We start from the raw sequence: 22,572 nt of genomic DNA, 5'->3' as shown, positions 1-22,572 counted from the left end.
ACTGTGTCCACACACAACTCGTAATGGTTTGTACATATTCAAATGTCCTCCTTTTATATGTATAGGAAGTCTCTCAGTCTCATAGACTGTAGCCGCAATCAATACAGATACCGATGCCTGTTATAATACCTCAGTGTTGTTCATGACATGGGGCATGTACAAAAGATATTAGGTCTCCACTTCAGGAGGTCCGTACACCCCCTCTGAGCTGACCGGGGGAAAGAAGGGCAGGAGGGAGGCTTAATCTCTCCAATAGGAGACTTTCCAATTAGTACCTGTCAGGTTATTATGTTATTATGTCCTTTAGTAAACGGTGGTACGGTCCCAGCCTCAACCTCACAGATGGTTCACGTCCAGCAATGCAGTCTATGGCCCTCATTCAGAGCCGTTCGCTATTTGCGGTCGTTCGTTTAAAAACAAGGGGTGGCTATTCAAATGATCCGTACGCACATTGCAGTCTGTTCACACCTCTAAGTCTGAACGAACGAGCAAAACATACGCTCGTTTATTTGTTAAAAACGCCCCCTGGCCGCTCGCACCATACGTCATGTCCGCTATTTATTAGATTAATCGAGTACATCGACCAGCGTATGAACTGCTCGCTATTCTTGTGGTTGGTGTTTGCTACCACAAATTTGCGAGCAGTTCTGGCTATAAAATAACCCAGTGACGTGGACAATGACGCTGCTGTTTTAAATATACACACCCATAAAACGCCCGTTTTGACCTTTAAGCACGCCTGCATTCGGATCTCCACTCCCCATTTTCAAGCACCTTCCCCTGTTACCACCCACATACGCCTCATTCTGTCACTCAAAATAGCAGGCACTCGCAATATAGCGTACAAACGATTTTCGGCCGCACTGACTGGTTCGCGCATGCGTACTAAAAACCGTACGCATGCGCAGATGTGCAAACATCGCTCGGAACGAGCGTACTGCCGCTAACGAGCGGCTCTGAATGAGGGCCTATGTCCGTCTCTCCGGAGTTCCGGGCAATACCGGCAAACAAGTAGGTGTCACAGAAATATTCTTTCAAAAATTGCTTGCTCACCTTTTGGGTGATGCCTTAGCGCAAACCTTCTCCGTCATGAATCTGTATTTATAATTATAATCTTTTTAGTGCATATATACTAATTTACAAAATATATATTGTACTATATCTAATATTTCTAGTTATGTCTGAAGATTATAACCATGAAAAAACAGTACAATGCCCTGTGCTGCAGTTATAATAAAAATAGCTACACATTATGTTTTGATAAGAAACATTCTCATTTATTTATATGTTGCAAGAAAAAGAGATTTGCAAGATGTTCATAGGGTAGTATACTATGTATCCACTATTTCATGCTTGTTAAAATTCCTAAATGTTTAAGCCGGCTACAATGTGCCGATTACCTGTATTAAAAAGACAGAGTGGACATACGCAGGGTGGGAGTGAGTGAAGGTAATGTGCTGATACGGGACTTCAAGACAGACTGTGTTTAATGTGAGGATAGGGTTGGGAAAATTGGGAAGGGAAGCGGAATTAAATGGTTGGAAGTCCCGTATAATTTCTGTATGACTGTAAACCCTTATCTCCTTACAGCAACCAAAAGGAGAAGGGGGAGAGTAATTGTAAGTATCTTTTGTGGTGAAATAACATCGGGCTCGCCGGGGATTCAGTCCTGATGTAATCCATGAGTGTGATCTGTTGGCCGACTTTCAAGATGGTATGTTGGTTATGCAGCTATGTCACAGAAATATCCAGGGGTCCAAACTACTGACGCGTTTCGCACCACAGATGGGGGCACTGTTTATAACTTTGGCACAAGTTCCATTTACCATCTCGGACCGGTAAAACACTGACCAGGCAATAACCCTGCATACATTTTTCAGCATGGAAATCCCATGTTTGCCTCTGTGACAGTTTCCCTCTCATCCTCGTTTACCCCCTCTTAGAAATCCTGTTCAACTTGGTTACTTGTAATCAATGCATTTGTTGGGCCTACTTTCATAGAACACAGAGGGCCTGATTCAGAGCTGCTCGCAAAAAGCGAGCGCTCGCTCTGAATCAGGGCGGCTGCTTTGTTTTTAAAAACCCAGCCTCCTGGCCACTCGCTAAGCTGTGGGTGACCACCCACAGCTTTAGCGAGCGGCCAGGTGATGGTTGCAATGGTCGTGACCATCGGGCTTGTGACGAGACCCTTGTGGTAGGGTCTCATCTGCCGCAAGCCCCAGTGAGCTTCCGGTTCTAATAGAGCCGGAAGCTCACTACTGACATCACTCGTGATGTCAGTAGGGCCGCCCACAAATGGCAGGCGTTCCTTCAGGAACGCCTCCGTTTGTCCAGCCACCCCCCCACCCTGCCTACAAAAAGGGGCGAGTTGTCGATCAACATCGACAGTCGCCCCATTTGTAGCGAGCCCCAGAGCGAGAGAATTTCTCTCTCGCTCCGGGGCTTGCGCACGCGCATTGCGCACGCGCATTGCGCACGCCGTGCATGCGCAATGCCCCACCATTGACCCGCTTGCGAGCGCATAGCGCTTGCGAGAGGGTCTGCATCAGGCCCAGAGTCCTGATACATTTAGATTTGGCACGGAAAATTAATTTGTATGGACTCTGCATGAACAGTACAGCGCGTGATACATGAAAACAGAGGATACACAAATACACATTTCTATAACATAGATACGATATTGGCAAATGTACAAAAGTCTTCTCAGACATCTTATAAAATAAGTTTTCAACTTTTGTTTCCATATAAATAGTACATTAAATATATCTATGTCCACCCACCGCAATTCAATTATATGATACAGTATACTTGCAAATTTGACAGACACAGTGATAAAACAGGCTGCATAAAAATGAAACACATCTACATGAACAGTATATTTACAAAAAGAGTCCAATCAGTCTTGTGATCTTAACTTTTAACTAGGGATGAGCGGGTTCGGTTCCCTGAGAACCGAACCCACCCGAACTTCGGGGATCCGGGGCGATCCGAGCCCAAGCTCGGATCTCCCTGTCTGCCCCGGATCCCTCTCCCGAGGCAAAACCTCGAGATCTGCTGTCGGATCTCGAGGTTTTGCCTCGAGCGGCCATTTTTAAAAAAATGCCTTTGCCTTTAATGGGCAAAGTGCTGATTGGCTGACAGAGCCGTCTGTCACGGCTCTCAGCCAATCAGCATTATGGTGCTCATTTGCATGTAGCACGGACTCGTGAGATCCGTGCTACATGCATCTGTGTGATTGACAGTGACACAGAGCACAGATGGGTCAGTGAGACCCGTCTGTGCTGCTGTGTATTTCAATGACACAGATGCACGCACGGACCAGGAGATCTGTGCTACTTGCATCTGTGTCATTGACACAGAGCACTGACAGGTCCGTGAGACCCGTCTGTGCTGCTGTGGTAAAAAAAAAAAAAAACCTGTGTAAAAAAAGAAAAAAATGGCGTGCCCCCCCCAAAAAAGAGCAACCAGCCCCGGGCATTAGTGACCCAGTGCTGGGTGTGCTTAAATACAGGGGACAAATGACGTAGGGGTCCCCTGTACTTAAGCACAACCAGCACCGGGCTAGTCAGAACCAGCGCTGGTTGCCAAAATACGGGGGACAAACGACGTAGGGGTCCCCCGTATTCTGCGCAACCAGCTCTGGGCTCTGATCCAGTCCTGGTTCTGGAAATACAGGGGAAAAAAATTAGTAGGGTTCCCCTGTATGTTCCAGAACCAGCACTGGACTTTTTCTAGCGGGGGGCTGATGCCACAGCCAGGGGAGCCCTTTCACCGGGCCCCCCAGCCGCAGCATCAGCCCTGACCGCTAGTCAGCCCAGGCCGGGGATCCCTGGAGAGCTGGGGACCCCCCCAATAAAGGGGTCACCCTCTCCAGGGCACCCCAGGCCCAGGCTGATAGCCCGGGGCTATCCCCGCCACCCCTGGTGGCGGTGGGTGGCGGGTTGATTGTGTGGTGTGGTGTGGTGTAAATAATGAATATCAAACATTGTCTTTACAAGTAGAACTGCAAGTCCCAGCAAGCCTGCCCCGCATGCTGGTACTTGGAGAACCACAAGTACCAGCATGCAGGGCATTAAGGGCCCACTAGTACCTGTAGTTCACCTGTAAAAAAAATGTTTAAAAAAACACAGGACACACACACCGTGACAGTATAAGTTTATTAAACATACATACACACACACACACACATGTACACATACTCACCTATGTAACCTGTAGCATCGGTCCACTTGTCCGGTAAAGTATCCATAGGGGACCTGTGAAAAAAAACATACTCACCATCTCCTATGCGAGGTTCTGTCCTCTTCGTTCCAAAGTAGGCATCCCCGGACTTGGCAAAAAAAAAAACGAAAACGCGATCCACGAACTTAGTACCGTTCTATAGAACGGTACTTCCCGAATGAGAGCTTAGCGGCGGGGTATCACCATGGAAACCCCGCTGCTAAGCGTTCATTGGCTGAGAGAGGTCATCTCCCGTCTCTCAGCCAATGAACGGCTCCCTCCATTGTAGTCAATGGTGGGAGCCGCAAGGTTATTAAAGTTTACCCTGCGGCTCCCACCATTGACTACAATGGAGGGAGCCGTTCATTGGCTGAGAGACGGGAGATGACCTCTCTCAGCCAATGAACGCTTAGCAGTGGGGTTTCCATGGTGATACCCCGCCGCTAAGCTCTCATTCGGGAAGTACCGTTCTATAGAACGGTACTAAGTTCGTGGATCGCGTTTTCGTTTTTTTTTTTGCCAAGTCCGGGGATGCCTACTTTGGAACGAAGAGGACAGAACCTCGCATAGGAGATGGTGAGTATGTTTTTTTTCACAGGTCCCCTATGGATACTTTACCGGACAAGTGGACCGATGCTACAGGTTACATAGGTGAGTATGTGTACATGTGTGTGTGTGTGTGTATGTATGTTTAATAAACTTATACTGTCACGGTGTGTGTGTCCTGTGTTTTTTTAAACATTTTTTTTACAGGTGAACTACAGGTACTAGTGGGCCCTTAATGCCCTGCATGCTGGTACTTGTGGTTCTCCAAGTACCAGCATGCGGGGCAGGCTAGCTGGGACTTGCAGTTCTACTTGTAAAGACAATGTTTGATATTCTTTATTTACACCACACCACACAATCAACCCGCCACCCACCGCCACCAGGGGTGGCGGGGATAGCCCCGGGCTATCAGCCTGGGCCTGGGGTGCCCTGGAGAGGGTGACCCCTTTATTGGGGGGGTCCCCAGCTCTCCAGGGATCCCCGGCCTGGGCTGACTAGCGGTCAGGGCTGATGCTGCGGCTGGGGGGCCCGGTGAAAGGGCTCCCCTGGCTGTGGCATCAGCCCCCCGCTAGAAAAAGTCCAGTGCTGTTTCTGGAACATACAGGGGAACCCTACTAATTTTTTTCCCCTGTATTTCCAGAACCAGGACCGGATCAGAGCCCAGAGCTGGTTGCGCAGAATATGGGGGACCCCTACGTCGTTTGTCCCCCGTATTTTGGCAACCAGCGCTGGTTCTGACTAGCCCGGTGCTGGTTGTGCTTAAGTACAGGGGACCCCTACGTCGTTTGTCCCCTGTATTTAAGCACACCCAGAACTGGGTTACTAATGCCCGGGGCTGGTTGCTCTTTTTTGGGGGGGTGCACGCCATTTTTTTCTTTTTTTACACAGGTTTTTTTTTTTTTTTTTACCACAGCAGCACAGACGGGTCTCACGGACCTGTCATTGCTCTGTGCCAATCACACAGATGCATGTAGCGCGGATCTCCCGGGTTCATGCTACATGCAAATGGGCACCATAACGCTGATTGGCTTCCTGTCTGCCACTGCAGTGCCACTCCTAGATGGGCCACGTGTTTGTGCCGCCCACTTGTGTCGCTTAGCATAGTCATCCAGCTACCTTGGTGCAACCTTTTGGCCTAAAAACAATATTGTGAGTTGTGAGGTGTTCAGAATAGAGTGGAAATGAGTGAAAATTAATGTTATTGGGGTTATTAATAGCGTAGGAACAAAAAAAGGCCCATTTTATGTGATTTTAGCGTTTTTTTTTATTTTTTAAGAAAAAATCCAGATCCAAAACACAAAACCCAGAACCCAAAACACGGAAGGGTGGTTTTGGCAAAACCAATCCAGATCCAAAACACGAAGAAAGATCCAGATCCAAAACCAAAACACAAAACACGAAAAGTGGCCGGTACACACCCCTACTTTTAACAGTCATTAAAAAGCTGCTCAAGGCAGCGGGCTGACGAACCATTCATGTACTTGTAGTGCAGCAATAGATAGAGAGACTCTGGCTGGCTAGGAATAACACAGTAAATATTAGGTGCATATTTATTATCTGGTACTAGACCCAATCATTGTAATTTCTTAGTGCTGCTATTTGCGGCAATAAGAAATTAAGTACCAGCTGCCTGGTACGTACTACTGAACACATGCAGGGACAGGGGTTCCGATAAGAGCCTGTCCCTGCATTGTGTAAAAGTAAAGTGATCGCATTAGTGACACTTTTCTTTCACTTTCCAGTGACCGTTGCATTACAGTGCATGTGACCGTGCATTCACGAGTGGTGAGAGCCGTGGAGAGACCCAAGGATCCAACACCCGGTACTTTTTGCTATAGGCAGACTACAGTATAGGTTACAATGGCTAACGCCAAGCTCCGGAATGTGAAGGTATTTAAGTCAGGAAAGCAGCCCCCAAAGGTTTCAATGGGGGCAACTTTTGCAGCAGCAGCCTCCTAAAGATAATTATTATTTGTGGGTAACCCCCAAATATACCTTACAAATAATGATTGATAAACAGGCACCTAAGAGGCCTATTTACTAAACAAATTTTGAGGGACAATCCCCCCAAAAACACCCATTTTCAGGGGAGACATACAAAATGTAAATATCCCATGGATGTATTAATGGGGTTCCACAGCAGAAGTCTGCTGCAGTTTCCCTGTTTCTAACTGCATATGGGGAGCTGCTATTGTTGGGGGCTGCTACATTGCTATATTGTGAGACTTCACATTCCGGAGCTTGGACCCGTTGGCTAACGCCATCATAAGCTGGTACTAGCCATTGTAGCCTATGGGCTATATCACACATAACTTAACAGAAAAGGCATCATTTGTATCCCTCTCCGGTAATAGCAACTCATGCTTGCACTGTCTGATGGCCATGCATGCGCAGTAGGCTGCCGGTGGTCTCACAGCATAAAGTAAAGTGATTGCTGATGCGATCAGTTTTCTTTACACATCGCAGGGTCGAGCTCCTAACAGAGCCCCTGTCCCTGGATGTGATTTGTAATACATCCGGGCAGTACAGACAGGGGCAGTTTATGAGAGGAGGGGGCCCGAGTGCAACCACCATTTGGGCCCCCTCCTCTCTGTCAGTGCACTGAGCGCTGTAGATTCTGGCTTCATGCCAGAATCTACTGCGCATTGGTGGGTCTCCAGGAAAATGGCGCCTGTGCCTATTTTCCCGGGGACATCTTTTATGTGCATGCACAGATCACTGGGAAAATGGCCGCTGCCATTTTCCCAGTGAGTTTTTGCTGCTCTGCAGTGCCGATCCAGCACTGCGGAGCAGCACATCGGAATCTGCGGAGAGGTAAGTATATTATTAACTGTGGGTGCATGGTGTGCGGTGCACACCTTGCACCCATTATAAAGATGCCTATGAGTACAGAATTTCTTATTGCTGCAAGGGATCCCAATAAGTGATAAATAGGCCCTTAATATCTGATTGTCACTGAGGTGTCTCTGACCGCCTGCTCATATTGTACAATTACTGGGGTGTGATTTCGTTCCTAGTTCAATATGTCACTGAGCTGTAAGTGGATAATCTGAGAAACATCAAAACAATAAACAGCCGGGTGTTAAATTGAATAAAAAACTTTACAACTTTATAATTGATTTGATTTTAGGGAAATCAACACACATCAATAAGCTTGAATAGAAATACTCTGCTCTGTAGATTGCTGAAGCAGCGGTGATATAGGGTATGTTTCATATACCAGTAAGTGTAGGTTTCATACATGAACTCCTTACTGACAGCATAATGTGAGTTATGTCAGCAAGGAAAATTATAGATATAGCAATATTCCATTTCCTACTGCTGAAATAAATATACTGAATACGCTGCATTTGATGTAAGCATAATGCTTCTATCAATGTTGTAAGTAAAATTAACAAATTCAATATGGCTTTCCTCTAGAGATGAGCAAAATTAATGTAACATTTCAAGTCAGATTTTGATGGGTGAATTGCAAGAGATACAATCTTCAAGACGTGTTTCACCATTCTGCTGAATTCCATTCCTCACTGTGGAGCTGATTCAAAAGTGATTCAAAAGTGGACGGAATTGCAAAGATGCACACAAGCGGCGTTGCTATTCTGTCCTGCTAAAATTCAAATGCTGCAGGAGGCATCTGAAGTGAAGAGACACCTCATGTCAGCATCTGCGATCAAGGTCGCAACCTGTGATCACCATAGCGTCCATCAGTCGCGATGTTGTGCGGCACTGACCAGCTGAGTAAGCCTCAGCTGTGGGAATGCAGGCCATCTATGCCCCCCTAACCATAACCCTCCCCTCCCGCAGCCCAACCCTAACCCTCCCCCTACTGCCTAACCCTAATCCCTATCCTAATTTTACTTTCTTAATTGTGGCTCCCGGGATTGTCGAGCAGGACTATTAACCCTTGTCGAGATTCCGGCATCTGTATTGCGTCCCAGGTAAGCTAGGGAGGCCATGCAGCCAATGCATGGTCGATGCACAACTCACAGGCCATGTGATGGATTGGGTACCGGATCCCGGTGGTCAGGATGCCGCGGTCAAAATACAGACAGCTGCATCCCGACAGTCAGAATCCCTATGTCTACAGGTAAGTACCCCTACCCTCACTAACCCTCCCCCCACAGCCTAACCCTAACCCTTCCTCCCCCACAGCCTAATCCTAACCATCCCCCAGTGCCTAATCCTAATAGGATGCCGGCAGTCGAGATTGTGGAGCTGGGATCCCGACTGCTGTTGGGACTCCGGCGCCGGGATTGTGACCTACGACATCCCAACCACCGGCATCCCAACTACATCCCTGTGTGACACGAGGCCTATCAGGCTGATTTTGGAGGACCCGTTAAGATGACAAATACAAGGGTGCTTAGGGCAGGTGAAAGGTTGGGGGAAAACAATTGAAGAACAGACGGACAAGGATAAGAATTGTGTAACTGAGGTGAAAGTGACCAAACATGTTACAGGGAGATGGGTTTGACACTTCCATTATCAGGGAGAGAGGATTTACTGCCCCCTATGTATCATGACCTCCACACACCCTAATGTGGGTCCCAGCTCCCACAGGGTCTTTCATTATGGTAACATGTATGGCATATCTACAAAGAGGTTCCACTTTTCCTTTCGTAAATTATGTTTTTAAGCAAATTAGCATTTAATTCAAGTGAATACAATGTCCAAATACGGCCTTGAGGCAAAAAAAGATTGTACAATCCTTGGGTTTAGGTCGACAAATTAGTGATAGCTATAACCTACAAAACAGGTGTGCGAACAAGTGCTTCTTTTTAATACAATTCCAATGGGGCATAGCTAATAATATCAAATCTCTTATGCCAGCGCAAATCTGACACCATAAAGTATTTCCACAATCAATAATAATAATATATGTAAACTTCACCCTGTTGCCCTCCACTCACTGCCAAAGTAGATCCAAATGTGACTCAATCCCACATCAGCACCCAGGGTATAATGAAAACTGCACGACGGGACACCAGTTCAACCGGTTCCAGCACTTTACACTGAGGAAAATGCAGTGAAAGCATTGAAACGTCTGTTAAACAGGTGACCTGTCGTGCAGTTTTCATTATACCCTAGGGGCCTCCACAGGTTTACATATATATATATATATATATATATATATATATATATATATATATATATATATATTACACATCATTCTAGTAGTTTAAAAGGATAGATGTGTTAGAGTAGATTTCATTAATTTCTGTCAACTGCTGGGTAAATCCGTATTTAATGCTTTAAAGTCATTCATGATTATTGAAACATACTACAGAAAAGAGTCTACACACTACAGTAAGTGTGTATTTAATGTTATACCCTAATAGATATAGGCAGAAAGAGCATTATTAATATTGCATATTATGTCTGCTTAGTTCCTGAAGTTATCTGACAACCATTAAATAACATACATCCACATACTCTAATGACATCATGTGCAGATGCGCCGAGTGAGGAAATCAGAATATCTCTGCTGAAGATGAAATAATATTATACAGTCAGAGAACTCTATACAGGTAGCTAAAATGACTGCAATTACAGGAGCTCGGCTGCTGATCTGTGTATACAGCAAATCAGTGCTCACATTATTTCCATTACTATCGCTAGATATAAATAATGAACACATCTTTATGCCCATCCAGGCTACTTTCACATCACATTACATATATTCGTCAATGAAACATATAAAAAAAAATATTAACATATTGCATTTATGTATGAGTTCTGTTACATGATCATGGATAGCCTAAGGATGGAGCCTCACAGGACAGTGGACATCCAGGTCATCTAGAGCATGTCCCCACATAAACTTTCTACAGCTGATGGAACGTGACCCTGTGCTAATTGGATTTATTGTATGACACACGTTTAGCAATTCCAACAATTATAGACTCATCTGTACTATGCCTGTAAGAGACATAGAAAATGTCAATTAAGATGTGTCCTACCTGCGTTTCTCAGCTTCCTGTTCCTGAACACAGATAAGATCACCAGGAGGTTCCCCAAAATATCAATAACGATGGTGAAGATGAGGATGGCAGCGAGAGCAGTGGCCACCCAGGGTGGGCGATCCAGTGTCAGCTCCTTGGGGATGTATAAAGAGCCATTCAGTGCACTTACATTTAATAGCATTTTCCTCTTTTTCTCTCTCTCTCTTTTCTAGTCTATTTTGCTTTTTTACTTTTCTAGACAGTTTGTTGTAGTAGTCAGATAACTTTAGCTCATTTCAAGTCTCATGTCTCCTGTTGCCTGATGTAAAAGCAAAGTGAGAAAGTGATCACACGATATTTATAAGGAATCCATCCTTTGCTTGCCTGCCAAGTTTTTAGTTTGCATGTGCATGTGTCATAGAGGATACTTTTATAGCATCCCAGCGCCTGTCCTCCCTGGCAGTAGGATAAGCTGCAAGCTGCAGGTGACACCTAGCGTTCTGCCAAATCAGCACATCAGTAGCAGGCTGTATACATCACTTCAGCTCCATCTAGTGGAATACGTGCAAACTGCACTACAGTATGTTAACACCACATACGTTTTCAAGTTGCATAGACTTGAAACTGTATTATCTTTTTGCTATGTATTACTTGCTGGCAGGACCGGTGCTAGGGTATTCGGCGCCCCCCTTCAAACTATAAATTTGCACCCTCTCTTCCAGCTTTTATAAAAGGACATCGCGCACCTTCAGAGCGCATCACAAAAAAGGCTCTTGGTATCACAAGGAAGGGGCGTGGCTACACAATAGTACCCTATATACAGCCATTACTGCGCTTGGCATTGAATGATATCAACTATCAAGTATCCAATAAAAATGAAATAAAAAACACAAATCTGTCTGCTCTCTATTAATAAACAGGAGACTTGAATAAATGTACCAATATAGTTTTAATATAAAAAACATAGACATATGATAAAAATACAAAATAAGTCTTTGATTGAATCCAAGAGCATGAGCAGTCTTGAGAAAGTCCCGGAGATTTGCAGGATAAAACGCATTGACGTCATCCTCCAGGATATTGAGGTCCTTGCCACCGCTCTTAGAGACCTAGGGGTCTATTTACTAAGCAGTGTTAGGAGACAGAGTGAAAAGTGATAAGAAAATGATAAGGTGCCAGCCAATCAGCTCCCAACTGTCATCTCACAGGCTGTGTTTGAAAATGGCAGTTGGGGGCTGATTGGCTGGCACCTAATCACTTTCTTATCACTGTTCACTCTGTCTCCTAACACTGCTTAGTAAATAGACCCCATAGACTTTATGTTGAACAGCCGGGAACAAAGATCGCTTACAGCCGCTGCACGTCAGTGTGAGTTCACGTCACTGCTCCTGAGCAAGCTTCGAGACTCCTGGATCTTTGTGCCAAGCAGCCGGGACAGAGACCGCTTACAGATGCTGCTTACAAGTGTGAGCTCTTCTATACCTTAGCGGCAGGCCTGTGGGGAGATTGGAGCACCGACCAAAACTGACCTTGGTGGGGTTGCACCATTACAGTGATCTTTGTATTGCTCATCCCCTTGGATTCAATCAAGGACACCGGCATTTAAGATTGAGGTAACTCTCTTTTGCTCCCAGGAGCTAAAAACGGAAGATAACTTTGTGTAACACTGGGATGCCAGTGTTAAATAATTGCCATTAACGTCTGTATATTAAATAATCGGCATACCTGCACTATAAGTGAGGATTTGGGAATGACTAACAACTGATCAATGGCATAACAAATAGCTACCTCAATATACACCTGTGAGTAACCTCTTTGTGTGGCTTGGAATCTCATTGGAGCAACAAGAGAGATATTGGGCCAAATGTAAATAGGTAGTCAGTTTTAGTAACAGTACAAACTCGCACTTTCTCGCACTTTTAAAAAGTGCGAGTTTGTACTGAAACTCGCAAATTCAATAGCCTGCGAACTTTTCAGCTCGAGGCTACTGCATTTGCGAGTGCAGGCGAGTTTAGGACTATGTAAACTGAGACCTTTTAATTAGGGGTGTGCACCAGCCACTTTTCGTGTTTTGGTTTTGGATCTGGATCTTTCTTCGTGTTTTCAATCTGGATTGGTTTTGCCAAAACCACCCTTCCGTGTTTTGGGTTCTGGGTTTTGTGTTTTGGATCTGTATATTTTTGAAAAAAAGCATAAAAACAGCTTAAATCACATAATTTGTGGGTTTTTCTGCTCCTATGCAATTATTAACCTCAATAACCTTCATTTCCACTAATTTCCAGTCTATTCTGAACACCTCACACCTCACAATAGTGTTTTTATGGCCAAAAGATTGCACCGAGGTAGCTGGATGACTATGCTAAGCGACACGAGTGGGCAGCACAAACACGTGGCCCATCTAGGAGTGACACTGCAGTGGCAGACAGGATGGCAGTTTGAAAAACTAGGCCCCAAACAGTACATACTGCAAAGAAAAAAAAGAGGTGCAAGATGGAATTGTCCTTGCGCCCTCCCACCCACCCTTATGTTGTATAAATAGGACATGCACACTTTAACAAACCAATCATTTCAGCGCCAGGGTCTGCCACATGACTGTGGCTGAAATGATTGGTTCGTTTGGACCCCCACAAAACAAGCTGGCAATTAATGTGTCCCTGCACAAACTGGCTCTACACAGGCAAGATGTCGTCCTCATCCACCGAATCCTTGGATAAAACAGGAAAAAGGGATTTAGGTGTCCCTGGACTGCTTACGGTCTTAGCCAAAGTTTCTGAACTTGACAGTAACTTTTTATGAATGCGCTGCAGGTGCCGTATAAGGGAGGATGTTTCTAGGTGGTTAATGTCCCTACCCCTACTTATTTCACCTTTACATATGGTACATATGGCAAGACAGTTGTTGTCCGGATTTGGATAGAAATATTGCCAGACCAAAGAGGTGGAATGTTTGGTCTTCTGCCCAGGCATGACCGTGATGGGCTTTTTCATCCCACGGACAACAACTGTCTCCCCCGGAGCCTGATTTAAACAAACCACATCACCATTAGAATCCTCCTCGCCAACTTCCTCCTCAGTGCCAGCTACACCAGTATCCTCATCCTGTTGTACTTCAACAGTGACATCTTCAATTTGCATATCAGCAAGTGGACTGTGGGTGCTCCTTTCAGCACTTGCAGGTGGCGTGCAAATGGTGGAAAGAGCCACCTCTTCCCGTCCAGTGCTGGGAAGGTCAGGCATCGCAACCGCCACCACAATTGGACTCTCCTTGCGGATTTGTGATATCTTCTTAGAACGCACAGTTCTTCGCTGTGCTTTTGCCAGCTTAACTCGTTTGATTTTTTTAGCGGGAGGAGGGCTTCCATTGTCATGTGAAGCTGAACCACTAGTCATGAACATAGGGAAAGACCTTAGCCGTTCCTTGCCACTCCGTGTCGTAAATGGCATATTGGCAAGTTTACGTTTCTCTTCAGATGATTTAAATGTTTTTTTCAAGGTCATTTTCCTGAACTTTGTCATTTGAGATTGTATGTGCCCTCTACTACGACATTGGGCATTGGCCTTGACGTTGATGGCATGTTATCGTCTATGTCATGACTAGTGGCAGCAGCTTCAGCACTAGGAGGAAGTGGTTCTTGATCTTTCCCTATTTTATTTTTATCAGAGAAAGTTTGGTCCTCCATTTAGGTTATATTGATATATACGTGCGGCTAAGGCGCACACAAACACAGAAAATATTTTTTATTTTTGTTGGAGACTAGTGCACTTTGTGAGTTACACCACCCTTTAAGAAATTAGCCAGCCGGCCCTTTACTTATGGGACACAGGCGCACGCTTGGCGCTGCTCCTTTGTTGATGCACGTGCAGCCACAGTGCACACAATTCACAAACACAGAAAAAAATTTTTATTTTGTTTGGAGTGCCCTTTGGGGGGTTACAGCACCCTTTAGCAGTCAATCCAGCCGGACCTTTATTTATGGGACACAGGCGCACGCTTGGCACTACTTTGTTGATGCACGTGCGGCTACTGCGCACACAATTCACAAACACAAAAAAATATATTTTTTTATTTTGTTTGGAGTGCCCTTTGGGGGTTACAGCACCCTTTAACGGACAAGCCAGCCGGCCTTTTACTTATGGGACACAGGCGCATGCTTGGCGCTGCTCCTTTGTTGATGCACGTGCAGCCACAGTGCACACAATTCACAAACACAGAAAAAATATTATTTTTTTTTTGCACTTGGGGGGAGCACCCCTGATGGACAGAGCACCCCCTGGACAACACTACAGCACCCCTTTAGGACTGAGACGCTGCACAGGACTTTGGAGTGGACACAGCCCCTATGGACAACTGACTGCACAACACAGTCCAGCCAGCCCCTATGGACTTTGAAGTAGTGGACACAGCCCCTATTAACAACAGCAGCACAGCACAACACAGCCAGCCCCTATGGACTTTGAAGTAGTGGACACAGCCCCTATTAACAACAGCAGCACAGCACAACACAGCCAGCCCCTATGGACTTTAAAGGAGTGGACACAGCCCCTATGGACAACAGCAGCACAGCACAACACTACACTGCACTACACTACACTACACTACACTGCACTACACTACACAGCCCAGCCAGCCCTAACTCCCACCCTCCCTCTTCACTGTCCACAGCTGAGTGAGAAAATGGCGCCGACGCGGGTACCTTATATAGGGTCCAAAACCCGCGAGACCCGGAAGGCGGGATGATGACGTTTTGCCTCGATATCAGATCCGAGTCAGGCGGGAAAAGTCGAGCTCGGTCCGTATGGTTCGTTTTTTTTGCGTTTTTTTATTTGAACCCCTGGATTACCTACTTGCAGAAGAGGACGTGATCGACGCATAGGAGAGGTGAGTAGGGATTTTTTTTTTTCAGGTACACCCCTATGGATTACTTCGGATACTAGGTGAGTATGTGTGAGTGTGCATGTATGTTTTATTAAAATTATACTTTCACGGTGTCAGTTTGTTTATTTACGTATTTCTTTAGTTGTGGAACTACAAGTGCCAGCGGGCCCGTAATGCCCCGCATGCTGGTATTTGTGGTTCTCCAAATACCAGCATGCAGGGGAGGCTTGCTGGTACTTGTGGTTCTACAAATAAAGACAATATGGAAAATTAAATTTTACAGTTTACACTATCAACCCGGCACCCACCGCCCTAGGGTGCCGGGGATATCCCCGGGCTATCAGTCTAGGCCTGGGGTGCCCTGGAGAGGGGGACCCCTTTATTGGGGGGGTCCTCAACTCCCCAGGGATCCCCGGCCTGGACTGACTAGCGGTCAGGGATAATGCTTTGGCCGGGGAAACCGGTGAAAGGTTTTCCCTGGCTGTGGCATTATCCCCCCGCTAGACAGAGTTCGGTGCTGGTTCTGGAATTTTCAGGGGACCCCTACTCTTTTTGTCCCCTGATTTTCCAGAACCAGGACCAGCTCAACAAAGCCCTGTGCTGGTTCTTAATATACACGGGCCCCCTACGCATTTTGGCCCCTGTATTTTCAGAACCAGAACAGGCTTTATAAAGCCCGGGGCTGGTTATGCTTTTGGGGAGGGGATGCACGTCATTTTTTTTATTTAAAAACATTTAACATAAGTACACACAGAAACATGTACATATCTCATGGATATGTGCATGTTTCTGTGTTAATCTGACCTGCTCAGGATGTACTCGCTAGCCTGAAGCAGGTCTATTATTTGGGGACTTTTGGTAATCTTTTTTTTGCGAGTCTGAAACAGACACTCTATTACATTGGGCGAGTTGATTGTTTTCAATGTGAAAACATCTGGATGCAAGTTTGAGAATGGAGAGTTTTAGTAACTCTGAAAAATGCGAGTTTTAGTGAACAGACACCCTATTACATTGGAGAGTTGTTAAAAATTGCGAGTTTAGCACCAAACTCTCAATTTACCAAAACAGACGACCTATTACATTTGGCCCATTATCTATTTTGTATTCAGTTAGAAGATTTTAGGGCTGATACATTATTACACATGCAATTATCAAGTGCTGTTCTATTTGTGTGTAGTAATTGATTCTTATTTTGTATTTTTATCATATGTCTATGTTTTTATATTAAAACTAATAGCCGTATTCAATTAGGTGCGGAATAGTATCGTCATTTCGCTATGTGAAAAGTTTCCTCCGCATTCAATTCCGAAGACTTTTCGCCCTTGCGGAAACTCAATGCAATGGGACCTGTGAAAAAGTTTCGCCTATAAATAGGTGTTGAAGAAAAGTGCACAACTGGAGTTTTGGGGTGCAAAGCTGCGGGAACCACCCTGCACGCTTGGGACAGTCCTTCAAAGGTAAACTGCGTTAAAAAAAGTAAAATAAAATTCTTTAGATCACCCCAAAAAAGTACTTTCATTTTGGAGGCGAAAAAGTCCAAAGTTGGGGGACAAAAATAAAAACTAGCAAAATATACTCCAGGGGGGTCCCCAAGTATGCCCCAGGTGTTTTTAAGTTTGCAGGTGCTTGAGGCAGGTGGTTATTTTACCATTTTTAAAATTTCACTTTAGCAACTTAAAAATATGCTAGCACCCATTTTCAGGTACCCCAACTTTGCTGGGACTAGTTATTTCCCCCCAAAAAAACTGGTAAATGCTATTCTTCACCACTTATGCAAAGACGCTAAATAGCAACTATTGAGTTCATTTAATTACCCCAAATACCTTCAGCAGGGCTATTCGGGGGTATCTACAGTGAATCCCAATGTCAGTGCATCTTTTGGGGGTGTCAGCCTGATTTCCCCAAAACTGACAGTACTTTTCGCATGTTAGAGTTTCGCCGGGTCCCGTTTTCACCGATTTTTAATTGAATACGGGGGAATACATTTTCGCATAGAAAAACAGCGATGTCGGCGAAAAGTCCATCATGCGAAATACTGGATTTTTCGCCTGGAATTGAATATGCCCCTATATTGGTACATTTATCCAGGGAACCCTACATGTTTTTTTCTTTTAATGTTTAATAGGATTATTCACATAGAAGCATGCACTGATCTCACTGATCTATGCATGTTTCTTTGTAACTCGCACCTGCTGATGTTAAAATCGCCAGCATGAAGCAGGTCTATTATTTTGGGGATGTTGTGTTCGATTTCAAATTGAATATTAGTAAATCAGGGGATCTCATGTTGTTTTATGTAAAATGACAGATGTTTAGATGATATTCAATTTTGAAGGGGATTTGGTTTTATATTCGATTTTGCTTAAAATTTACCAAAATCAAACTTTGATAAATATACCCCTTAGAGGGTTATTCAATATGAAACGTTAACTTCACTGTCGAAGTTGACGTTTCATATCGGAGTTTTTACCTGCGTTAAAGTATCGGGAGCGCTCCCGCTTATCCCCGTATTCAATATAAAATTAACAAAAACAGGAAACTCCGAAGTTGGATTTGCGTAAAGTTACGAAGTTTTCCTTAAAAAAATTGTAAGACCCCCCTAAAGTTGTAAAAACATGGGGGAACACTATGGGTACCCCCGTTTTAGCCTTTAATTGAAAGTCGGGGATTTAAATAGCCGCAGCAGGTGTTTTTTTCCCGACATTGAAGAAGTAATGCAGAAGAGCACTTAGGTTATTTTTTTTTTCGTTTTTTTAAGTGGTCCCATCAAATTTGGGGTACATGAAAATGGGTACTAGCATATTTTGATGTCCCTAAAGTAAGTTTTTTTAAATTCTGCATTTGTGCACCTGCCGCTATAAATCTATTCTAGAAAACACCTGCCGCATACATACAGAATAGCCCTGAAAATATTTCCCTATTGTTAAACAATTTTTTCCCATTTTTTTTTTCACCCAAATTTTTTAATTAATTTTTTGGGGTGTCCCTATTTTTTTTTTAAACTTTTTTTGACACAGTTCTTCTTTAAATGTCATTCACAGGGGTGCAGGCTATTTTTTTTAAGCCTGCACCCCTAAACCCCAATTCTGCACTTTTTTCCGACACCTATTCAATGGTGAAAAATTATCCCTGTTTTTTAAAAAATTACCCTTGACCCCATTTAAGGAAAAAAAACGGAAATTTTCGGGAAATATGCCAGGGACCCCCCTAAAGATGTCCAGACATGGGGGATCACTATGGGTAACCCCGTTTTTGCCTACAAAAGAAAGTCTGGTTTTTAAATAGCTTTGCATGGTGTTTTTTTCCTTCCGCAGCTTTTAGAAACCCCGACTTCCTTCAGGAGTTAAAAATGGGGGTACCCATAGAGATCCCCCATGTCTAGACATCTTTAGGGGAGTCCCTAGAATATTTCCCGAAAATTCCCGTTTTAGTTAACCTGTAAAAAAAATTTGTAAAAAATGACAAAAAAAAATGACATAAGGTCCCCCCCCCCCAAAAGCTAAACCAGCCCCATGCTTGCCAGCCAGTGTTGGTTTCTAAAAATACGGGGAACAAAATGTGTAGAGTTCCACCGTATTTTAGAAACCAACACCAGGCTACAGGGACTAGTGCTGGTTTTAAATATAGAGGGCAAAAACGACGTGGGGTACCCCCTATATTTAAGACCAGCACCAGACCCAACCGACTGGGGTGTAATGCCACAGCCCGGAGACCCAATCACCGGGGCTCCAGGTCCAAAGCATTACACCCCAAGTCGGTCAGCGCAAGCCGGTGATCTCGGGGAAGTCGGGGACCCCCCAAAAAAGGGTCCCCCCTCTCCCGAGCACCACAGGCTTACGCTGAAGCCTGGGGCTCTTCCCCATACCCCTTGCTTGGTGGGTATGGGGGTAATAGGGGGGCCAAATAATGTAACACTATTGTACTTTACAGTGGAACTACAAATGCCAGCATGCCTGCCATTTTGCACTTGTGGAACTACAAGTGCCAGCAGACATGCGGCACCTGTAATTTCACTGTAAAATAGTTAAAAAAAGACAAAACACACACACCGTGCCCAGTATAAGTTTATTACATACACCTACCCATTCACACATACTTACCTATACCAGAAGTTTCTGTCCCCTTGTCCAGTAGAGATCCTTCAAATTTGGCCCTGTAAGGAAGATTTCATACTCACCTACATCCAGCGCTGGTCTCCGCAGTAATTCATGGGATTAAAAAACAAAAAAACCGAGTTACCCGATCCACGCTACAAGCTATCTGTATGTGTGTTGTCACACATACAGATAGCTCCCAAATGGCCGCTGCCCGGACTTCACGGGGCATTGCAGTCCCATCAGCCAATCAGCGGCAGCGCTCACTGTAGAGCGCCCGCTGATTGGCTCCGGCAACTGACAGTTCCCACGTGGGTGAATCAGCCAGATAGTTTGACACAGATCGTTTCAAGGGGTAATTCTGAAGGGTGCAGGCTATTTTTTTTAAGCCTGCACCCCTAAACTCCAATTCTGCACTTTTTTTCGACACCTATTCAATGGTGAAAACTTATCCCTGTTTTTTATCTTCGACTTTTCAAAACTGCGATAAGTCTTTGATATTAAATAAGATGTAAAAGTAAAACATCCGATAATGACGTCATAGCTCCGATATTAACGCAAAAACGGACTTATCGCTCCCATATTGAATACCCCTGTTAGTCTTTGGTTGTGCTTTAACAGTGAATGGTCCTGAAAAGAACCACACTTCTGAAAATTAGGTAGAGGGGGAGAGGGAGGGTAAAATACAAAAATACGAGACACACAAAGATAGTTAGTGTGCAAATCTTGCATTAATTTAGTATAGCACACACTAATTGAAATGACACTGCCTGCAGTGTGAGTTTCAGACTCAGATTCTCCAGACCTTACAGTCCAATAGATGATAATCCTAGATATTTTATAGTAATTTTCCTATGGTGTGAGTTAATCTATCATAAATAACAGTTCAAGTTTGTATAATCAGATGGATTGCACAGGTGCTGCTGGTATAATTCTGGTATCGCAGGAAAAGTGTAGTCCTGATAATACTAAGGTGCTCTAAATAACCCTTGAATGCATAGGCATATTCATAATGGGTACAGGGTTTGTAGCTGCAATGGTTTTAAACGTACAAGAGATTTGTAACTGCAACAGTTACATATATCACCCATGCAGAAGCAGTAAGAGAATACAGATACAATTAAAAATGTAAATAAGCTGTTATAGGAAATCAAGTACATACAGTATGACAGGACATGCTGAAGTTACTAACAGTACCCACAATACGAGCAAATGCAGGATTTGCAAGGGAGGAGGATTCTGTATATTTATATATACACACACATTTAAACTTACTTTCAGAAGACTCCAAGCAAAGGATTTGAACACCAAATTTTCTAAACCATATTTATACACTTAGCTTGTGAGCTAGCAGTAATAGTGTTATTTGTGTGCACCTTGTTATTTAGTTAAATCTCTTTTTAATTTTTATTAATAAAGACAATACTTAGCATGCCATACAAAGGATTTGAACATTAAGCCGCCTATACCATACTCAGTTTCAGGGCCGTAGCTAGGGTAGTGCGGCCGGTGCCATGGCACAGGGCACCACAGGTCAGGGGGCGCTGTTTGGGCCTGTCAAATTTCTGTTTATTATCATTCTTGCTTGTAGCTTCCTCTTATTTCATCCCCAGCATATCCTGGCCTCTCCTATCTCTTCCCTGGCCCTTCCCCATGAAACCATGGCCCTTTTAGGGTGCATTATGTCACTTTAAAAAATGATGGTGGCGCCAATGCTCTTTCTGGCACAGGACACCAAAAAGTCTAGTTACGGCTCTAGTCAGTTTCCTAACACAGAGTCAATTGCTCCAGCATTGCAAGTCTAGGAATTCCAATTATATGAAGCTAATTGTAATGGTTAAAGCAAAGATGGATATGAAATGTAGATCCGTGCGCAATAAGGACTTTATGCAGCTGGTCAGTGAGTTTCAAATGGGGGTACCCCTACACCTCCACCAAATACAATATTGTGAAAAAAACAGAAAAACACACAACCTGCGCCCAGTCACAGTATTTCAGGATCTCCACTTTTTATAGGATCAATAAACCACACAGAGGATGTTCCATCCCAACAGGAGACCTTATAAAACTCCCCATGGGAGTGAAAAAAGGAAAAAAGTGCATATAGTGAAGCACAGTTTTTAATAATATTATAACAAAAGACATAAATTTTAAAATAGCAGCATTCTTTAGGCAGGGTATCCAAACGGACAAAGGTATGTAATTACCAGATGGCGGAGGAGTATAATACCCCAATGAGCATGAGATGCATCACATCAATGTAAGTCCCGGAAACTCCACTGGTCCATGCACATGTCCCCAGCTCTCCGGTAGCAATGCTCGCACTGGTACTTAGGGGTACAGAGTAAAATCGAATCCCAGGTCTGTATCACTTTGGGGATCAGAGTAGAACAGAGTCCCAGCTTGGGTCTGCTGCCAGTTGAGAACTGGAATTTAAAAACCGAACTCAAATTTTGGACTGCATGTAAACAGGTCCAAATGATAAGATTTTAGCCATTTTATCAATTATTTTATCGATTTATTTTTAAAATCTAAAACCGATCCAAAACCAAATCTGAATGAAAACATTTGAGTATGGTTTAGCCAAAGCCAAAAGATGATGAATTAGAACCAAAAGCAAAACACAGGGGTCAGCGCACATCTCTAGAGCTAATCACCTGAGCCTGCCTGCACCGCTCTCAATGCATCAGTAGAAGATCAGCCATTGTGGAGATGGAGTCAGAGGCCTCTCCATCACAGAAAATCAAACATGTCCATCAGGGGGTGTTTCTGGATATTCAGAAACTTAGTCAGCCTGTGCCACTGTACAGAATTTTTTTTCATTAATTGTCATATAGTCGGCTGGGGTAGATGGACACCTCCTTACATACAGCAGCCAGGAAATAGCACACCAG

General features: G+C 44.3%; 1 protein-coding gene across 1 annotated transcript in view; it reads right to left on the bottom strand.

Moving 5' to 3' along the window:
- The window catches only part of MTNR1A (melatonin receptor 1A), a 344,256-nt gene extending 333,345 nt beyond the window's left edge, over positions 1-10,911 (bottom strand). The window contains exon 1 of the mRNA XM_088478815.1: positions 10,728-10,911. Coding sequence (XP_088334941.1) covers positions 10,728-10,911 — 184 coding nt within the window. The remainder of the gene's footprint in view (positions 1-10,727) is intronic.
- Between the last annotated feature and the right edge of the window lie 11,661 nt (positions 10,912-22,572).

This window comes from Taudactylus pleione, unplaced genomic scaffold, assembly GCF_031769625.1.
Source record: "Taudactylus pleione unplaced genomic scaffold, aTauple2 ptg000218l, whole genome shotgun sequence".
Classification (NCBI taxonomy): domain Eukaryota; kingdom Metazoa; phylum Chordata; class Amphibia; order Anura; family Myobatrachidae; genus Taudactylus; species Taudactylus pleione.
The sequence above is the reverse complement of the archived record's forward strand: the minus strand, read 5'-3'. Positions and strand labels throughout refer to the sequence as shown.